Source organism: Lissotriton vulgaris, unplaced genomic scaffold (genome assembly GCF_964263255.1).
Source record: "Lissotriton vulgaris unplaced genomic scaffold, aLisVul1.2 SCAFFOLD_826, whole genome shotgun sequence".
NCBI classification, from domain to species: domain Eukaryota; kingdom Metazoa; phylum Chordata; class Amphibia; order Caudata; family Salamandridae; genus Lissotriton; species Lissotriton vulgaris.
Window position 1 is genome coordinate 779,094 of NW_028241440.1, and position 22,421 is coordinate 801,514.

Genomic DNA, 22,421 nt, shown 5'->3' on the forward strand with positions numbered 1-22,421 from the left:
GGATGGCAAAGAAAGATACATCGTGGAATACAAAACTACACTGACCATAGTCCTTAGGGGCGATCCCGCTGGTGAGTGAGTGGTGTGCGACCCCACCCCCTTTTGAAACGCATGCCTAATGCTGTTGCTAATCTTTACTCTCCATTTGGACCGATCCTTGGGTCCGATGTTTCTGATGTCTCTCAGAGACGAAGTCAAATTCCTGGTGGTAGGGAAAGTGAGACGCTAGTGAAAATGACGCGTAAATGGATTAGGCATCCTGCTAAGTACACCCCGCGCATAGTTCTCGAGACGTTCTCTCAATTTAATGAGCCCACGCAAAGATTTGTGTTTGAGGAAATGTGTAAATCTTTACGAGAGGAATGGGATAATGATGAGGTAGACAATGTACCGCCGAAATTACTGAACTTCAGAATCAGTTTTCGAACGGTATGATTGTGAGTGGTAATGTCCGGCGTGCTTTAGAGCGTCTCCTATCCTTCCGATCTACAGTACAACCTCGAGCATTGTTTAATGATGCCACTGAAGAGTGGATGGCACAACCTGGTCAGTATCCCATGCGAGAAGTTCCTCCAGTGTGGATGCCAGGTAATCCCGCTGCTAATCCTGCAATTTTGCCACATTTCCAGAGAGTTTGGATACACCTCCCATGGAAACGATCAGAAGTTTTGCAGGTGAAACAAACTTTGCCTGACCCCCGCAAAAATCCGGCAGGTTATTATAAGGAATTATCCCAATTAGTGGATGCTACTATTATGAACCTCGCCGATATTGATATGTTGTTCGGTAATGTAGTACCTCAACCAATTTGGGCGAAAATCCGGCAAGAGAATCACGTAGCCGAGTTAGGCGGTGATTGGGCTGCTCTTGCGGCGGCTGACGGACGACAAGTTGGCGGGGCTAAGCCTGAACAGCTCATTACTGATCTGCCCCAGAGGATTATTACACTTACAATGAGAGTTAATTCGGATAAATTGTCTGCGTGCAAGCAAAAGAAGGACGAGAGTGTCTCTGATTTCTTTACTAGATTTGAGGAGGCATTTATCGATCACAGTGGTCAGGACATGAGCACTGAGGGAGGTCAGCGACTGTTTGTGGATAAATTTGTATCGAATTTGTTGCCTGAACTCAGCAACAAATTGAAAAATTCCGAAAGTTCGTGGGCTGTTTCGACTACTGCTCAAATATTAGCCACGGCTCAATATTACAAAAATAGAGAAAAGGAAGAAAGTGATCGTGCAGATAAGAAAACGAAGGATCTTAAAACTAAGGTTCTGTTGCAGCAAGCGTATCCTCCACGCTCGAATCAAAATGACTTACAGCAGCAAAATCGATCACAGTCACAGTCTTCTAGGACGCAGTCGCGTACTGACTCCTCTACACCGAGATCTATGCTTGGGTACAATCAATGCGCATATTGTAGGGGTGAGGGCCATTTGAAATTTAATTGTCCGGTTTTGCGTGACCGAAATAGTGGTGTTTCGGCCCGAGGAGGTCGTAGTGGTCCTCAACAGGCATCATGTGGTAGAGGTCGCGGTGTCACTCAAAATCAGAATGAGCGTTCTACCACTTCATCAGATTCGAACAATTGCTTTGATCAGCGCGATTCATCATCAGGTAGATCTGCACAGTATCATGTGGACGACTATTACGTCGAGCATGACATTGATGTTAACGGTAATTACTAGGACAGCCACAGACAAAGAGAGGGAGTAGTATCAGTTCCGGTTGATCAGAGAGGGCCTTACGTCGCAGTTGCCACATCGGGCGTAGTTGAGCCTTTTCTGTTGGACACTGGTGCAGCGTAAAGTTCCATCATGCATTCGAAACTCCCTGGCGCACCTTTGTCTGGCTTAACAAATGTTTCCGTTGGATTCTCTGGCGCCCCCGTTAGCAATCCGGTCTCTAGCCCTTTGCCCCTCACAATTGGGCCTCGTGAGCTAGAAGCTCCTTTGATTTTAACTACTGGTTGTGGTGAGAATCTTTTGGGCTTGGATTTGTTGAAACGGTTATATGCGACTCTGTACTGTTCTCCTGCAGGAGTGGAGCTTACATTGGGTCAGAGAGTGACCTCTCCTATGTACTTGTAAACTGATAAGCTTCCACCGGAATTGAGTTCTCTTCCTGAGTCTTTGTGGGCAACAGGTCCCAATGATGTGGGCCTGTTGGACATATCACCTTATGTTGTCCAATTGAAATCGAATGTGCGGTTAACACGTATTCCCCAGTATCGTATCTCTCTTGATGGTGAACGAGCGCTATTAGCGATCATTTATGACTTGATCAAGAAGGATGTTATTGAGGAAACTCGGGGAAATGTGTGTAATAGTCCTGTGTTACCTATTTTGAAGCGAACTGATCCATCTAAGCCTCCTGTGTATTGTTTTGTCATTGATTTAAGAGAGGTAAATAAAATTGTGATTCCACAATTTCCTGTGGTGCCTGACATTACAGCTTTGCTGACTCTGATTCCAGCCTCTGCCTCTTGGTTCTCGGTGATCGTTTTGAAGAATGCTTTCTTTAGCATTCCGATTGCTGAGGAAAGCAGAGATCTATTCGGCTTCTCATTAGGTGGCCGCAGCTTTAGGTTTAAACGCGCTCCTCAGGGCTACTGTGAGAGTCCATCGATCTACAGCCAAGCCCTTAAGAGTCAACTTGACGCGTTTGTGTTACCGGCTGGTTCGGCCTTGATTCAGTACGTTGATGATCTGTTGGTGGCTGCTGACACTCAGCAGATTTGCAAAACTGCTACAGTATCGCTGTTACAGCATCTTTGTGACTTACATCACAAGGTGTCACCTTCTAAGCTACAATATTGTTGTCAAGAAGTAACCTATCTAGGTCACTTATTGTCAAAGGAGGGAAGAAGGTTGACCCCAGAAAGAATTGCAGCGATCGCTCGAATGACTGTGCCAACAACTCAGAGAGATGTGCGTGCCTTTCTAGGTATCACGTCATACTGCAGGCAATGGATTCCAAATTTTTCATTGCTAGCGAAGCCATTGTTAGCCCTCACGTGCAAGGATGTTCCGACTCCTTTGCCATGGACTGAAGAGTGTCAGAAAAGTTTTTCTGAATTGCGTGATGCGTTGTGTTCGGCTCCTGTGTTGGGTACTCCTGATTACAGCAAGCCGTTTACACTATACATTCACGAGAGAGAAGGTTGTGCGTTGAGTGTTTTCACGCAACAATTTGGAGGTAAGCAGCGTCCATGTGCATATTTTTCCTCGACCTTGGACCCGGTAGCTAGAGCATTGCTGAGTTGTCTAAGAGCGACAGCGGCAGCTGCGGTGTCCATCCGGCAATCTGCAGTACTGGTCATGGATAATATGCTTACGGTGATGGTTCCGCATGCAGTTGACACTCTCTTGAATCGTACAAAAACTCAACACTTGACGAGCGCAAGGTTGTCCGGTTATGAGTTGACGCTTTTGGCAAGTCATATACAGATCAAGCGTTGTAATGTACTGAACCCGGCAACATTGCTGCCGATTAATATGGAATCAGATGATGTACCACCACATGATTGTTATCTACGAACTGAAGAAGAAACGAAGGGTCGTGTTGACCTAAAAAACACTCCATTGGCAGATCCCGATGGTACTCTGTATGTTGATGGTTCATGTTTTAAGTTGCCGAATGGTGATGTGACGACTGCGTATGCTGTAGTGACGTTGAGTACGGTTGTGGAAACTGCGAGATTGAGCCAGAATTCAGCGCAAGCGGCAGAGTTGATTGCGTTGACGAGAGCGTGTGTTTTGTCTAAGGGAAAGCGAGTGAATGTGTTTACAGATAGTCAATATGCGTTTGGCGTTGCACATAGTTTTAGTCGATTGTGGAGAGAAAGAGGATTTATGACATCGCATGGTACAAAGATCCAACACGGACAGCTCGTGAACGATCTTTTGGATGCACTTACATTGCCAAAGCAGGTGGCAATCATTAAATGCAGCGCGCACCGAAAGGTTACGGATGATGTTGGTCGTGGTAATGCGTTTGCGGATGAGATTGCTAAGGAAACAGCTAAGAATCTTGCAACCCGAATGTACGTTACGAGTTCAGTGAGGTGGCCGGCGGAAACTGGTATGTGTGAAGACACTGTTGAAAGCGTGAAAGTGATTCAGAATGAGGCCACCGAAACTGAAAAGACTAAGTGGAAAGAAAGCACGGGAAAGTTAGACGCGCATGGATGTTGGGTTGATTTGTCGGAATATCAGAGGTGGATGTTACCGGATGCATATGTGCTAGCCGTTGTGACTATGGCTCACAGCTTGTCACATATTAGCGCGAAAGGTATATGTAAGTTGTTGTCCCCTGTATGGAAGAATGATGGTATTGCTAAGTGTGCTGAGAGAATGGTTAAGAATTGTATGGTATGTATGATGTATAATCCTGGCAAGGGCACCCCCACTCCACATGGACATTTTGCTCCTCCTACATGTCCCTTTGAAGTCATCCAATTGGACTTCATCCATATGGAGAGATGCAATAACCTGAAATATGTTTTAGTTGTGGTTTGCGCGTTCTCCAGATGGATTGAGGCCTATCCTCTTAAAGATAATACTGCCCTGTCCACCGTGAAAGTCCTACTGAAGGAATACTTTCCTCGGTATGGAATGCCACGGATTGTATGGTCGGATAACGGAAGTGAGTTTGTGGGGAGTGTGATGAAGAGTGTGTGTAAGGGCCTTGGAATTCGACAAAAATTCCATAGCGCCAATCATCCCCAGTCAGCGGGTTTAGTTGAAGGGTACAATGGTACTCTGAAACCAAACTTGCTAAGATTCAAGCGACGACTGGTTTGTCATGGCCTGATGCCTTGCCTCTAGCTCTCTTGTCGACCAGGGCGACTGTGCACTCTCGAGTAGGGCGTAGCCCATATGAGATTGTGTTTGGCCGTCCTGCGAACATTTGGGGGGTCCCGAGGCCTAAGGCATTTGATAGTCTCGAATACCCAATGTTGATTGATTATCTTTATGATCTGACTGCTAAATTGAGGTTAATTCATCAACAGGTCTTTGAAGCTCTACCGGCACAGACAGAGGGTCCTGGACATCGGCTCCAACCGGGTGACTGGGTCGTCACCCGCAACTTTGGGAGAAAGCGCAATTTGGAGCCAAGATTTGTGGGTCCCTTCCAAGTCCTGTTGGCCACAAGGACTGCAGTTCGGTTGGGAGGCAGAAAGAATTGGGTGCATGCCACCCACACCAAGAAAGTCCCGATCCCTTTGCCAGCAGATTCTTGGGTCCGAACTGGAATTGCCGCAACGGAAACTGAGACCCCAATATGTTTTGTGCTGTTTAGTGATGCTCAACCTGTAGGAGACACTTCATTGCAGCCAGATACATCTGTTGAATCGTCAGCGTTGGAGAATTCGAGACCCGAACTGTCATCTGATCGATCAAACACTGTTTCGCAACCTGACCAATTATTTGAAGAGCAGACTCGTCCTGGAAGAAGTAGATATTTCCTTCGTTCTCGTGACAAAGACTAATAAAAAAATCCCTTTTTGTTTTGCTTTTTTTGAATTCACATTACCCCTCTTACTGTTGCTACGAACATTATGAACAATTGCATCCTCTATTAATTTTTGAGTCTCTCTTCACGTGTGTTCCTCTTTTTCCACAGCTAGGAGATTTGCATTAAAATTGAATGTTTGATTAAAGAAAACCTTTCATCCGGGTTGACCGTAGGGCCGTGTGGGTACTTCCTTCTGTTTAGCAGGTTTCTGACACTAGGTCGGTTACTTTTGTCGATTCCTGGGAACTCCTGGGAATTGATAATCGCTACTCAGAACGAAGTGCGTCAAGAACGTTACGGATGGTTTTTAGAGGATGGAGTTCTCTAAGTTGTCGGAAGTAGAGAGAATGTTGGATCAAAGATCAAAATTGTATAAGGTTGTACGAACAAAATGCTTTCTGTTTCAGGTGTTCCTGCTGTTTCTGACTGTTTCTATGCTATTGGTGGGTGGAGTGTATTTTGGAATACAGTCGTTATTGCCTTCCGCTTCACCTACTTCTTTTTCTTCTGAACTGAATTCTATTCCCACTGTTTCTCCACATTCCTTTCATCCTCTGCCCCAACATGAACAGTTTAGACGTGCGGAATTCATGAACAACTCCTTTGTCCAGCTCCTACATCAGCATTAGTTGGTGATGAATACTACTAACTGTTGGGTGTGTGGGTTAATGCCACATACCATGGATAGGGGTATTCCGTATTTGGTTCTTCCTTACAGCTCCCAGGGATCAGCTCGAGCATTCCAAACCATATTCCGTAGTGCACTAGATTCCTACCCCCATCGAGAGCCGCGCTCTGCAGGTCTTGGTCCCGGCCCGTACCATAAGACTTTGGCAATAGCGATTGCTGACTTAGATAGAGATATTTTTGATGCATCGCTTATTCCAGAGGAAGAGGTGCGAGCATACAAGGACCTGAGTGAGGCTGAGTATAGCATGTCAGTGGGTGATAGACAGCTTAAAAGCTCGTCTCCGATCTGGATCGTACCCCACCTCGGTAATTTCTGCTTGCAAGGTCTTGGTCGAAATCCGCGAGCTCAGCTTGTACATGCTTGTACTGAAACGTATGTTTTACCAATGCTCTCTTCCCCTGTTTTCTTGACTGCCAAGGGTACCTACTTTGTATGTTATGATCGCGCATATACATGGTTGCCCCGTGACTTCTCGGGCACCTGTTATATTGCGAATCTGTTGCCACCAACTTTCACAGTTGCCTCGGACTATCACAAGACTAGAGTTGTGAGAGGCGTTGTTAGCAAAGAGGACACTGCCGGTCAAGAAGCAGGAGACTTCTTTAAGGGTTTCCTGCCGTTTTGGGGACCTATGGTTAATAGTAGGAACCTGAGACAATTGACTCGTGTAGTAAAATCGGCTGCTAACATAACTGCAAGTGCTCTTGGTAATTTGACAGCAGAGCTTCAGGCGGAGAGGCTTATGACGTTGCAGAACCGTTAGGTTCTAGACGTTGTTCTTGCAGATAGAGGTGGTGCGTGCAAGGTGATCCATTTGAGTTGTTGTATTTTCATCCCTGATAATGCTCCAACTGTATATCAAGCCATCTCGAAGTTGCATAAGATCTCCGAGTCCATACACGTGGACGTAGGTGATTGGACTCTACTAGGATGGTTTTGGGGCCTGATGTCGACTTGGGGTTGGAAGATTCTGATGATCATCGGGGTTGTTGTAGCGTTCCTGTTCATGTGTTGTCTTTGCGTGCAGTGTGGTCCTGCCTTATGTGGCCTCTGTGCTACAACGTGTATAAGACGGCCATCTGTTACCAAGGAAGCATTGCTGGATAGAATAATGTTGCAGCAACATCTGAACGATCTGATGAATATCGAGATCGATTCTGATATCGACTAGTGCTTGCCTACATGAGGGCAAAAGGAGCGTCTGAGGTTCTGTGAGAATCGTAATGATGTTTTTGACTTGTTCGAATATGGAAGAGTTTGGTATCTATGAACCTCAAATGACGAGTTTAGTGGGTGTACGCGTTTTCGCTACGCTGCCTTGAACCATTCGTCTTATTCGTGGGTTTCTTCATCTGAACCCACGGGTTCCATTTTAGATACGGCATCCATTTTGTCTCTTGCCCTCAAGTAGCCAGCGAACGGACACTGTCCGCTTCGTGACCCTGGGACTCCCAAGCTCTTGCGGAAGACACGTGTTCCTCTGAAGGTGTCTTTATGACGAGGGGGATGACACAGCAAAGGCAGATGGCCCCGCTCGAGGGTCATCTTGCCGTGCCGGTCTATTGTTTCAGCCGTGCATGCATTAGGCACGAATCCTTTGATCCTGCAATCGCGCTTCCGATATTGCTCCCCCTACACTCTTTTCCAATCTGTTGTTTAACTTTGTCTTCCTTGCACCTGTTTCTGTCTCTTTTCTTAACTCGTTTACAGCCAGAATGGAATGCACTTAATGGTGAGATAACGTACTTTTACAGTTGGGAACCGGCGATGCTACTGTAATTATGTTCCGGGCTCCTGAACACATGAAAGCAATCCTTTTGAAGTTTACTGTGGGAACTGAGTTGTAACCTTTTGTTCGCCATGTTGTGCTATGACTAAAATATGTATAAAAGGAGCGACCCACTTTTGCAATTCGAAGCAGTCTCTCAGAACCTACACGTTGTGTACTTCTTGCGATTTCTGTATCCCTGCAGTAAATAAACGCTGATCTTTGATGCCGAAGGAAGTGTCCCGTGTCTCTGTAATTTGTACGCCGGAACAGGTAACCCACGAAGGTTTCAGGTGTTGTCCCCTGGCACAGCTGGGCCTTAGAATAGCCCAGTCCTTCAGTATGGGGGGGGGGCCTTTTTGAGGGCTTTGGCATCCACAGTGTTTTTTCTTAGGAGCAGTTTGACTTTTGCATGTTTCTATCCTTCGGGGAAGGAGGCCAAGGGAAAGGATGTATTAATGATGGTGGTGAGTTCCTTGATGATTGTGTATTTTCCCAGATTGAACATGTGGTTAGGGCAGGTATCCTTGGGAGCTCCTGAGTGGATGGAGCCCATGATGGTGGCGGTAGTGTTCAGAGAGAGAGGTTCCCATGTGTTTAGTGAGATTTTGTGAGAATCAAGGATGTTGAGGAGTCTGTTGAGTTTGGTTACAGGTGGTTGAAGTTTTCGTAGATGGTGGCGATTTTGCTGTTTGTGAGGGAATCACAGAGCTCCTGAGAGGAGGTTATGGAGTTCTCTGTACCTGTGGGGTTGGAAAATGTATTGATAATGCAGGATAGTTTCTTGCTGTGGTTGGAGCTCGCATCCAGGCAGGAGGCCAGGCTCTTTTTCCTGGCTGTTTTGAGCTGCTGGTGGTACTCATTAAGGGTTCTTTTGAAGTTAAAGCTGTCATTGTTTGTTTTGCTGGTGCCCCAGATCCTTTCAAGATGCTTGCAGGTGCGCTTTTGAGATTTGCGCTCTGGGGTGAAACAGCTGCGATGTTTGGTGGATCTGATGGTTTTGGTGGGTTTGATGTGTGCCACTATCTTGGTGCAATTGTTGATCCATGCATTGAAGTTTCCGACTGCCCCCTCGAGGTCGGTGGTGGCCTCGGGAGGTGAGGAGCTGAGGTAGCTAGTCCAGAGGTCTTCGGTTACTTTGCTCCAGCTCCTGTAGAGGGATTTGGGTGGGTTTAAGCATGCGGTGGAGGCGGTTGTTATGTGGAAGTGGATAAACCAGGTGATTATGGTGGCGTGACTGTACCTGATTCTGTTGCTGACTGAGAATATGGGGTTGAGAGTGTGCCCGGCAAACACATGGGGTCTGTGACAGGCTGGGAGAGACACAGTATTTCCATGCTTTCAAGTGGATTGGTTGTGTTGGTGTTGTTGAGGTCATCAAGGTGAAAGTTGAGGTCACCAAGGAAGAGGAGGTCCTTTGTGTTGATAGCGTGCGGGGAGATGAAGTCAAAGATGGTCTAGCAAAAGTCGAGGCATGGCCCAGGAGGTCTGTAGATGAGGGCGCCTCTGACCGCTGTTTTGCTGTTGGTGTTGATCTGAAAGGTGAGGTGTTTCACCTTTCACCTGTTGGCAGTTGCTGTGCAGTTGAGGGACTCTTTGTGGATGTACCTCACAAAATCCAGACTGAATTTTCTACTAATTCCATGCATTTAATAGTCGATATTTCCAAAATTTGTGCGACTTTCCCTTGCCCAACGCACATTTAGTCCGATAATGAACACCTTAGGAAGCTGAATTATCTGCAATCATGGCGGAGAACTCCGCTCATAAGATATAGGGCAGACATAGGCGAAGCTCCCTGTACAGTTTTTTGGGAACAATATTTGAGAGTATATAAAGTAGTACTTTATGTTCTCAAAAATGCTTTTGGGACTTGGTCTCTTGAAGTGTATTTTTTATGAGTGCAATTAAAGCTATGCATATTCCAAAAGTAGTTTTGCATTTGTAAAAAATACTATTTGTACATTTGAGACAATCTCACACATGCAAATCATATAATGCTTCACTGTAGTAGGAAAAATTAAGAAAATACCATGAGATGAGAAGCTTGGTATTTAAGGTTTACCTCTTAGATTAGTGTTTATGAAGCAGGCAATGAATGGAAAGGTACTAGCAGTGAGGAAAACGAGGAAATGGTAAACTAGCTAAAACAAAGTATGCCATTCCCACATTCATGAGTGCGCACATTTCAACCTGTCATTAAATGATTTCTTGCTTACCTGAATACAAAATCAGACTCGTCAATTTCAGCTCCGCAGCTGCTGTTTTGTAGAATCCCACCATTACCAACTACAGCACAACGCTTGTAAGGACGCTCCATAAAAGGTTGTGACTAACAAACAGAATAAAACAAAAGTCAGAAAATGTTATTTAAATTTTTTTGTTTTCTTTAGTTTCTTTGTCCATTGTGCACTGAGGGTAATTCTCAAACATTCTTAAAACAAGCATTAGCATAGCCAATAGAGTTCACCTTTGGGCCCTTATAAATGTTTGGACATACAGCATATTATCCTGTTAATAATCCAGTTAGTCCCACAATTTAGTTTTAAAAAATGCCTTACTTTTTCCTTCTAAATGTTGCCATCTACTATTAGTAAACTGTAGTTTGTAAATATCAATCAGCGACAATAATAATAAACTATTGTTTATTACTGTCACTGAAAACAAATATATGTTTATGGAGCCTTGCATTAGGTTTTAAAAAAGTTGCATCTTAAACTCCTTCAGTATTGAGCTTTGCATGAACAAACAATGCAGAAGGTGGGTCGAAAGCTGACCACTGCACATGCAGCCTCTTGGTCACAGAGATCTCTTGGACTTGAATCGCCATTCTTGTCCGCTAAATAGCTGAAATTTTATATAACACAAACACATGCGCACATGCACGAGCATTCATTAAGTATATACATACATGCACACAAATAGGGTGACACAATGGTTAGCTGTAATCGGTGGTTGGAAATAATCTGAATATACAGACAGGTAGGTATAGAGATAGTTTGATAAGGGTACAGATTGATGAGCAAGTAGCTCGAGCAGTCTAGATAGACAGGTAGGGCCACATGCATCATTGTAAGGTTTTGCGATTCCTTATTTGCGATTTTTAGGGAATCGCAAAAAAGGAATCGCAAAATGGGATGCATGATTTTATTCGCATAATATTTGCGATTCGGTAAAAATCGCAATTTTTACCGAATCGCAAATATTATGCGAATTCCTAATTGCGATTTCGCAAATCCCATTGATTCCTATGGGCCAAAAGGCCCATAGGAGTCAATGAGAAGGCATTTACAAATTGTGAATTTGAAAATGCGATTCGCAAGTTGTTAATGCATTCCAAGGGTGCAGAGGGGGGTCCAAAGGACCCCCCCCCCTGCACCCCTGAAATGTATTTTAAAGTGCATGTTTCACACACAGATGTCCTAAGGACATGTGTGTCTGTAACATGAAAGTTTAAAAAATGCATTTTTTAGCATTTTTCATAACTTTTCGCAAATTACCACGAGGTTCAACCTCGTGGTAATTTGCACCCCCTAATTGCTAATTCGCAATTTGAAAAACAATCATGCATTGCTTTTAAGGAATTGCAAATTTGCTATTCCTTAAAAGCAATCGCATTTTTGGAAATTGCTAAAAATAGCAAATTTCACAAAAATGTATGATGCATCCCAAAAACTTATTTAGGAATCGCAAACGGCCGAATTTACCGATTCGCACCGTTTGCACTTCCTAAATAGGTTGATGCATGTGGCCCCTAGTGAAGCAGGGAGACAGACAGACATATAGACGTGTAATGGTGTGCTGGAATAGAAATGTATTATGATTTATGAAGCTGTTTGGCAGCGCAGGATAATTTTCAGATCCTTTGTAAACGTGAAAAATAGGTCATGATATTATTCAAATGCTCAAAATGGTTGCAATCAACTGACAAAAAATGACCGGTTAGTTATCTGTAATATTCATTACTCCGAGTCGTAGACCTCCCCGTCACAGTCCTTAACGCATGGGCAGTAGCTCCTCCGACAGAACTTTCAAGCAAAAACTACCTTAGCCCATCATTACTCTCCAGGCCACTCCCACATGCTGTGGCTCATAACCCCTGACACACACTAGCACATCCTGTTCTTTTTTCTGCAGACTGGTCTGTGCAAGTCTCTCCACTGGAGGCGGACTGTGACCAGGAGGTCTGACGAGGAGGTAATGCACATTTGAAAACTACATGTACCAGAAAGCACAGAACACAAAAGTCTGGAAGAAAAGGGCAGACTATCTGGGAATTAGAACTGTTCCAAGGGAGGCCGGGCATTAGTGGAAGATATCCGCAGGTATGCAGGATAATTGCATGTAACATAACATGTGTATTTGTAAAGCACACGTTCACTACTTGGCACTGAATAACAGATGTTTGTTGCTACCCAACTCAATGGTACTCATTTTATCGACCTCAGATGGATGAAAGGCTGAGTGGACCCACCGGGATTTGAACCTGTGACCATGAGGTCAAACACAGGCCCCTGCAGTAGACATATTAGTCCACTGAGCCACCATACCTGGGATGTGGGATGTAGCCCTATCCCGGCAGTCTGCTGTGAGCTGTTGGGTCAGGGGGTGAGTGGGTGCACCTGTGGTTGGGAGTGATGGAGGGATGTGGGGAGAAAAGCATCATATTTGTATTGTTATTGCTTTGTTTCTCTTTCATTATAAAACCTATATCAAATTCAATGAAATGTGTTATAAAAAATAAAGTGACAACATGTTTGCGCACATTGGAAAGCACTTAGCAAAGTTTAGCTGGTCATCTTTCAGTTGCTTAGTTCTGTATTTGGTTGTTAAACTGGTACTAATGAGGTGAAATGTATATCCAGAAAGTATTACCAGACGTAAAAATTACAAAATCATGAAGTTACACTACCAATAAATACCCTGTATTATGCTGCATAGTTTTCTTTTTCTTCCCACATAATTTAGTCAACCCTGCTGCCTAATCTGGTGCTCCCCTTCAGCATAATTCCAGTGGCCCTGCTGAGAGGGCCCTTAGTAAAGTAAAGTAAAAGTGAGCTTATAAAGCGCCTGGTTACACCAACCGGTGTGTCCCCGCTCTATGGTGAGAGGGAGAGCAGAATTAGGAAACACCGGCCTAGTCGGAGAGTCACTATTGACACGAAAACAAGTAGGTTTTAAGATCATTCCTAAACTTTGCCTCTGATAACTCCGTCCGGAGGCTCAGGGGAAGTTTGTTTCAATTCTGTGCCGCCAAGAACCGAAAGGACCTGCCACCCATCCTGGCCTTCCTGACCTTAGGTACAAGTAGCAGACCAGTCCCACTTAATCCAAGAAGCCGTGTGGGCACATATTGTGTAAGTAGAGTCCTCAGGTAAGAGGGGCCTATGGCCTGGGTAATATGATGGCATGTATAGAGTGCCTTCAACAGCACTCTTTTCCTGACTGGGAGCCAGTGCTGGGAGGTCAGAGCTCTTTTCGAGGCAGTCCTCCTAGGTTGCATAAGGACTAGTCGTGCTACTGCATTCTGCAGAACCTGAAGTCTATTCATACATTTGACAGTGGCACCCAGATAAAGCATGTTGCCATAGTCTAGGCTAGATGTCACAAGGGCGTGCACCATGGTCTTCCTGGCATCAATAGGGAGTAGGTCCAGGGTTTTCCACAGGCCCTTAAGGACTCCAAAACATGTACCCACTACAAGCCTGGTTTGATATTCATAAGAGAGATTAGAGTCTAACCATACACCCAGGTTCTTTACCTGAAAGCACAGCGTGAGAGTGGGGCCCAGACTCAAGGGCCACCACGCCGACGACCATACTGATGGGGCACCCCCCACCACAAGCACCTCGGTTTTATTTCCATTAAGTTTCAGGCAGTTGTTAGTCATCCAGGAGGCAAGCTCCTGCAAGCATGCTATGAAATTGGAAGCTGCCAGATCCGGTGCCTGTGATAGGGAGACCACCAGTTGAGTGTCATCGGCGTACAATACCACCCTGATCCCAAAACCCTCCACTAGCTCTGTCAAAGGAGTTACATATAGATTGAACAGGGTCAGACTCAAGGCCGATCCCTGTGGCACACCCTGTCCCAGTTTGATATTTTTGAAATAGTGAATGCCCTGCCTAACCTGGAAGCTACGTTCTGCCAGGAAGGATTGCATCCACTTTAGAGCCGGGCCTGAGACACTGCCCTTATTTAGACACTGCAGCAAGGTGTAATATTTTATTTATTTTAGTTTATTTTATTTTGGTGTTTTATAGAGCGCGAACTTGACCAGTTAGGGTATCAGAGTGCTTTATATAGTCAATGAGTCATACAGAAGACATGATATCACAAGAATATACTGTACATTAGGGAGGGGGTACTGCATAAAAAGCGGTGAGGACATACACGGAAAGTCAATATACCGTCTCTGAGGACCCCCGGTTTCTTGGTGAGGCGAGGACGAAGAAGGAAGGCGATAGTCTCTGAGGTGGTCGTGGGATGGGGTTTAGCTAAGGAATTTACCCATGAGGAAGGCTTTAGCCTCCTTTTTGAAATGTGCCAGAGAGGGGGGTTTTCTAATGGCGGGTGGGAAGGAGTTCCATATTCTTGGTGCAGCCCCAGTGAACGACCGTTTATAGGTTTTTTGTTTCCGAAAGCGTGCAGGCTGGAGAAGTAGGGCACTAGCCAATTGTGAGTTTCTGCTTTCTCCGGGTATCACCAGTTTCTGTGCAAGATATGCAGGAATTTGAGTGTAGGACCTTGTGTGTGATGCATGCCAGCTTGAAGTGAATTCTGGCCTCGAGAGTAAGCCAGTTCAGCGCTTTCAGGTGAGGAGTGATGTGGTAACATTTTCTTGTGCCGGTAAGTAGTCTGGCTGCTGCATTGAGACAGGCTTTTAGGGGTGCTAGGGAGATCTTGGGGAGACCAGAGAGGGTCGAACAGCCATATTCCAGCCTAGAAATATCTAGTGCTTGGACTGACAGTTTTAGGTGGGGAGCGTCCAGAAAGATTTTCAGTTTCCATAGGTAGCTCAGGTGGAATCTGGCAGATTTGGCCATTGAGTTGATGTGGGCTTGCATGTTAAGGTTGTAATCCAAGATAATTCCCAGAGATTTGGCCGAGACCACAATAGTCGGGAACAGTTTAGGGCTGTGATGGCTTTAATCCATGACTGGATCTCGGGTTGCTTTTAGGCGGGGAATTTAGGAGGAACTCAGTTGCTTTGCATTGCGTTTGAGTTGGTTGGAGGAGAGCCATTGGACGGTCAACTTCAGGGCCTCATTCAGGGAGAGAATCTCCTCGAGAGATGAGATTTTTATGTAAATCTGAGTGTCGTCAGCATACATATGGTAGGAGATATTCGCGGTGCGAAGGATTTCTGCAAAGGGTTCTAGATAGAGGTTGAAAAGTGTGGGGGACAACGTTGAACCTTGAGGGACTCCCACCGTGACCAAGGAGGGAGCGGACAGGTTACCTGTTGATTAGGAATCTCTGAGATCGGTTTTGGAGGAAGGAACAGAACCAGTCAAGGACAGGACCATCTAATCCCATCCTAAATTTGAGGCGTTCAAGTAGCATCCTGTGGTTGACTGGGTCGAAAGCCGAGGATAGATCTAGGAGGATTAGGAGACAGGTTTTGTCTTGATCAAGGGCTTGTAGGGCATCATCGACTATGTGGAGCATGGTGGTTTCAGTGCTGTGTCCAGGTCGGAAACTGGAAACCAGATTGGCGGTCATCGAGTAGATGGAAGTTGTTGATGTGGCGACTTAGCTGCAGTTGCACACACTTCTCCAGCACTTTAGTCAAGAGAGGAATGTTGGAAATAGGTCTGAAATTATCTGGGGAGGCTGGATCCAGCGACGGCTTTTTCAGAATGGGCAAGACTTGGCCCGCTTTCAGGGAGTCAGGGATTGATCCCTGCCAGAGGGAGGTGTTGATTATCGCAGTCCAGCCTGGAATAATGGATTGGGGGCGGTCGCAAGACAGTTTGAGGGGAGCGGGTCGTAGAAATGGTTGCTAGGGTTTAAGGTGGAAAGGATTTTGGCGATGGAGTCTTCGTCGTAGAATGAGAAATCGGTCCAGTGTGCTTGATTCTTAGGTAAGGACTGTAAAGGCAGGGGGGGGGAGTCCGAAAGTTGGGGGATTCTAGAGAGGCTGAGGCAGAGCTAAGTTCATTATCTAAGGTTTTGATTTTGTTTGTGAAAAAAGAGGAAAATTCCTCAGATGAGATGAGAGACTTGGGGTTTCGTTCGATGTTTTGGCCAATTTATTTGATTGGTGTTTGACCAGCTCAAAGAGTTTGCGTGATCTGTTCTGGGCATTTCCTAGTTCTGCTCTGAAGAACTCTTTTTTTGAATTGAGGATATTTTTGTTGTATGTATTTCTGGCATGGCGGAGAAGTTTTAGGTGAGCGGCCGAGGGGTGCTGTCTCCAGATTCTTTCAGCTTGTCGGAGGGATCTCCTCGCATTGTTGAGGGAACCAAGGGTTCACTGGTCAGTGTCAATGGCGGCGCTCAGGTCCAAAAGGATCAGGGCCATTGTTTGCCCAGCATCTACTGCTTTCCGTGGCAAGGAGCAGAGCGGATTCTGTCAAATGTAATGCACGAAAGCCAGATTGAGAGGGGTGCAAAAGGCTAGATTTCTCGACATGTGCCATCAGTTGTTGGTTAAATACCTTCTCTGCCACTCTGGCCAGATAAGGAAGCAGCGAAATAGGTCGTAAGTTGTCAAACTTATCAGGGCTGGCATTCGATTTCTTTGGTAGAGGAAGGACAATTGCATTTTTCCAAGTACCTGGCACTGTGTGCGTACTAAAGTATACCTCCAAGAGATGCCTGATGAAGGGCTCAAGAATGGTAATGCTCTCACCCAACATGTTGGGTGAGGCAGGATCTCTAGGTGAGCCTGACTTCACACTTAGGCAAATTCTAGTAAGCAGCTCGGGGGGGGGGTGGCGGTGCTACTATCCATCCTTATACTGTTCCTAGCCCCTCCAACCTGTTCCGAAAACTCATGTCCCTTCCTCACAGCCTCTGGAAAAGTGGAGTAGATTTTCTCCACATTCTCTGAGAAGAAATCCGCAATTTGGTTGCAGGACTCAACTGAACCCGCAATCGGTGCGGTCGTGGACACTAGGGAGGTGATCTCCTTATAGATCTTAAATATTTCTTTCGTGGAATTTTCCGCTGCCCCAAGACTATCCTGATAGTATAATCCCTGAGACCAGGTATAGGGGTAACAGTTCCTACCATTTTACCCCTTCATTGACTAGGGGTATAGTTATTAATGGTGCAACAAGTGCAGTGGCATAGGGGCATTTTGTTTGAAGGAGACTCCTGCACACAGATTATGGTTGTTTAAACAATGTTACTAAGGGTCCTGGGGGCATTTTCCTGGATTGCAATAGAGTCTATATCACCCTGAGAATGGTACTGTTATGGACTACCATTGTGGCTGTCAATCCAACCTCATACAAGTAAACAAGATCAGCTTATCCTCCTGCCATTCTTCTAATATAGTCCTCAATTCTCTTATATCTTCTACTGTTGCTTGATTGCGGCAAACCTTGAGGTTTACAAAGAAGTGAACAGTAAATTGCAGCATACTCGCCATAGATCTATTTTATAACCATTTGGGTTTCCGCAATTTTAAAGGTAATAAGTGCTTCTTACTGGATTGGATTACAGCAATGTATTACTTGGTACTCTTCTCCACTTTGTCTTTTTATAGACAGTATTGCCTACATGTTCTTACCCTGAATTCAAGACCAGTTCTTTCTGAGCACAGGGACCTCTCATTGTCTCTAGGTGTGACTGTAGAGCATGTTCCTGTACATGCATAGGCAAGGCGTGATAGCATCATCTATATATCGGAATAGCAGGTATGAGCTGACTCCCAATTTGTGAGACATTTGCCCTCTAATAAGCCCATGATATTTTTTTCGGGTTTCCAAGTACTCCATCCTATCCTGGGTTAAAAAAAACCCTTTCTCCATCGCCTCTCCCTTAAAATTGCAAGTAACTCAAAAAGAATCCCCCTTCTCAGCCCAATGACGTCTCAGCCGCTCATGTAATCAGTATCCAATTCCTGTCGGTCTGTTGTGTAATGTTATATGTGGATAGCTGTGGATACTGGGATGTTTTTCACTAAAGAAATCTGAGTGACATGAAGTTAGACCTGAGCGAAGCTTACATGGTCTACAATGCAATGTCCCCTGAAGCTGTGGGTGAAAAACATCACGATTATTCGCAGTTATCCAGCTACAATTGTATGTTGGATAGGGGTTCCAGCCCGGTCTAGTATTGTAAACAGGCATTTCTGATTGTGGTATTTTAAAGAAAGAAATAAACTTGGTCTAAAGTAGGCATGTGTCATCTCCAGAAGTGTGCACTTTATACCTCACAGCAGTAGGGACCTACTTTGACTCCCCGTGCTGAGATGAAAGTGCAGAGAATAACATCACTTTGAAAAGCCTGTTCCCAACAGAGGCACGGTATGGGGTTTGTGGAACAAAATCTTAATGAATAGGGAAATCCAAATGGTTCCCTTTTCATGATGACGAATTGACTGTAGCTCTTGTAATCCAGTTTCCTACAGTCTGCTGTCTCTTTAGTTCTAGTAATCAAGAGACAGCCTTGTTCAGTCTGACACTATGTCTGACGCTTGTAACCAGACAGTGCCATTCTCAGCCTCATAGTATCTTTGTAGGATGTGTCATCCACAAACACCTCCCATCAGTGTGGAAACACCTTTACAGGTGCGCAATCCTCAGAGAGTTGCCCTCTGTGGACACAGCACTTATAAACCACATACGGTATCTGTCACCCTGACAACATCCTTGTAATCATCAGTTTCCTTCGGTTGGTAATGTTTATCGAACGTTTTTAATGTCAAGATGCCTCCTTTCCCAGCAGGGCAATCAATCCATGTGTTACTCAGGAGATATGCAGGCAGTTTTCGTCCCGGTTCACGAAACCTGCTGAACTTTGCAAACCACAGCAGGTTTGTTTTATTTATTCTAACCAGCCCTCACTACAGTGTGCTTGTCCCTGACAGCTGCCTTCACTCTAACAAAGCCTCTGTACCTCTTGTAAGGCCCAGGCAGTTCTGGTCAGTCTGACAAAGTCCTTACAGTCCTTGGAAGCCACATCCCGTTGATTTCAGTCACACAATCCGGATGTAGTTCTTGTATTCCACAGTTTTTGGCACTGAGGAGATATTTCAGATGTCAATCACAGACCACAATGCAGATATTCTTATTCATCTACCCATACACAAGGCAGACGAAAAGCAGCACACCTGCCACAATGGGAGTTCATAAGCCTCATGGTTCGAAGCAAACGAAGGCCTCTTTTGGGGGAGGAAGCAGTGCTTGATTTGTGCTGGTGTGCTTTTCCCGCACTCGTTTCTAGACACTAGGACATATTGTCTGGGCTTGCACTTATATTTTAGTGTCGCTTGCTAACAGTTCAGCATCGGCACCAACAATCTGTTATTTTTGACTGCAGTACATAAGGTCTGACGAAGGAGCAGGGTGGTGGGAGGCTGATGGGGAAAGTAAGAGTGTGTTACGTGGCATGACGCAATACTTAAATACATAATACTGTGGCTGAGTGGCATCTCTGATTTCCACAGTGCTGGACCGCCACAACCACCTCATTCCTGTGGTGGATGGTAAAATAGATTTGCAGGCTCAAGATGTCCTTGTACTCCATGCGCAATGGAGTACTGTTTCTCTTCCTCCAGTCACTGTCTCAGTGCCCTCCTGCACAATGCATTCGCCAGCAAAGACTAAAGTTCTGGAACATTAGCAGTTCACAAGGCACACAACACATGCAACGGAGACGCAGAGGAAACTCACATACCTTGGCGTTTAACGGCTCAGATTTAAAGTGAAAGTGCTTCCCAGTAGCGTGTATAAGTCATTTTAGGCAGGCTAAACTTAACAAAGGAAACTCAAAAATGCAAATGCCTTCCCAGGCATGAAGCAAGGCAACTGTAAAGGTGGTGGCTGCTGATACATGAGCTGAAGCAAACAATAAAAAAAAAAAATTGTGCACAAAAAAAGAGTAAGCGTGGCTCAATGGTTAGAGCGGCAGACCCTGATGCAGAGGTCTGCCCCGGGACCAGGATTCAATTCTCACCCTGGCGGCTCTTGACTCAATCTCCCCGGACCTGATCATTCTCACCTCAGTGCCTAGTCTAATCATGGGTCCCACTCTGTGACTCTGGGCAATAACTTGCTTAACCCCTTCGATGCGTGTGACAAGGTCAGCTCGTCATGGGTGTTACCTGCGCTGTGCGTGTGACGAGTTGACCTTGTCACGTAACTTGGGATTTTTAAAATCGCAGCGCTCAGCGGGAAAACCGCAGTTAATTTCCACAACAGCCCAGCAGCGCTTGGATGCCTGGCATCACCTTGGGGGTGCCCAGAAGTGGACATCTCACAGGAAAGCCAGGAAGGGTTCCACAGTGGTATAAATACAGCGCTACAAGACCTCTGGGTAGAAGGCACTATATAAATACAAACACATTTACATTTACATAACACCAAAAGATGGGACTAATGAAGCATATTGACCAAACAAAAGCACGCATTTATTAAGGGCATGAAGAGGAATGAATGGAAAGATGGGCGGTGCTTCAAGCCCACAGTCTAGTTACAGACCCAGAGAGCAGCTCAAGCACTGTATAGACTCAACCTAAAAATATGAATTGCTGATTTCCTCCTACGATTGACATAGTTAGATACATTTCAGATGATTCACAAAAATACGTAGAAATATACATTGAAACCATTGACTTTCCTTTACTTTGATGACTGAAGGTTTTATTGTGATGGAGGTGGTGGAAGAACCACTGTCAAGAGTACAACAATTTGGCAGTCAATCTAGGTCCTTGTACCTATCACCGGTGTCAATTCACCTAAATGATAGTTGTAGCAGAGGTGTCAACACACACCTATTGACTCCTGATGACATTACATGGTTCTCTGCTTGTCTCACCTTCCCCCTCACACTAGTCCCCTATGTGCTCTAGGGAAAGATATGGTGTGAAAAATTACAGAATAGTAGTAGAGCTCATAAAGCCCTGGTAGCTCTCTATTCCAGTGGTTTAGAATAATCCCTGAGACCAGGTATAGTGGGGGCAAGGATAGAAGGCACCGCAGAGCCTCTAGGGGTAACAGTTCCTACTCCTTTCACCCCTTCATTGACTAGGGGTATAGTTATTAATGGTGCAACAAGTGCAGTGGCATAGGGGCATGTTGTTTGAAGGAGACTCCTGCACACAGATTATGGTTGTTTAAACAATGTTACTAAGGGTCCCGGGGGAGGTATTTTCCTGGATTGCATTAGAGTCTATATCACCCTGAGAATGGTACTGTTATGGACTACCATTGTGCCTGCCAATTCAACCTCGTACAAGTAAAGAAGATCAGCTTATCCTCCTGCCATTCTTCTAATATAGTCCTCAATTCTCTTAAACTTCTACTGTTGCTTGATTGCAGCAAACCTTGAATTTTACAAAGAAGAGAACAGTAAATTGCAGCATACTCGCCATAGATCTATTTTATAACCATTTGGGTTTCCTCAATTTTAAAGTCCATAAGTGCTTCATACTGGATTGAATTCCACCAATGTATTACTTGGTACTCTTCTTCACTTTGTCTTTTTATAGACAGTATTGCCTACATGTTCTTACCCTGCATTCAAGACCAGTTCTTTCTGAGCACAGGGACCTCTCATTGTCTCTAGGGGTGACTGTAGAGCATGTTCCTGTACATGCATAGGCAAGGCGTGATAGCATCATCTATATATCGGAATAGCAGGTATGAGCTGACTCCCAATTTGTGAGACATCATCCCCAGACTCCAAATTGTGTTTATTAGGAAACTGCCAAATATACAGAAAATGCATCAGCATCCACCACTGCCAAATATAATTTTCTGCACTAAAATGGTGTGCTTTTGGACCATTGTTGGAATTTTACTTAAATCATAACATATCTTTCACATAATCTACAGATCATATATAATCATTCCAGACTCCACCATCAAGCATGCCAGAGTTCCGCTCCTTCAATAGCATTTGAAGTTGATTCTTCATCCATGAAAAGGAGCAACTTTGTTTACCTCTTTATTACCAGTAAGCACAAGAGCGAGTGCACTGTTTACCAGTTATGATATTTTGGACTTAGAAGTGAGCCAGGATATCTGTCAGTATATTAACATTAAATGGTCTGTTATCCAAATCTCTGTATCCAAAATTACATTCATGGTTCCTGTTTTATACCTAAACTTCTTTGGTATACAAAGGACCAATTTTCTATGAGACTTGTATGATCCCTTGATATTCAATTCCATAAGAAATGTCATTCTAATTGGGAACTCCTATTATATTAGACAGAGGTCTATAGGGACCCTACCCGAGCCTAGAGCTTTTTGTTCGTTCTGA

General features: G+C 44.9%; 1 protein-coding gene across 1 annotated transcript in view; it reads right to left on the reverse strand.

Annotated features, from left to right (window-relative positions):
* Positions 1-22,421, reverse strand: part of ST8SIA6 (ST8 alpha-N-acetyl-neuraminide alpha-2,8-sialyltransferase 6) — a 178,805-nt gene that overhangs the window by 68,048 nt on the left and 88,336 nt on the right. The window contains exon 4 of the mRNA XM_086948097.1: positions 10,199-10,311. Within this exon, the coding sequence (XP_086804223.1) occupies positions 10,199-10,311 (113 nt within the window). The remainder of the gene's footprint in view (positions 1-10,198; positions 10,312-22,421) is intronic.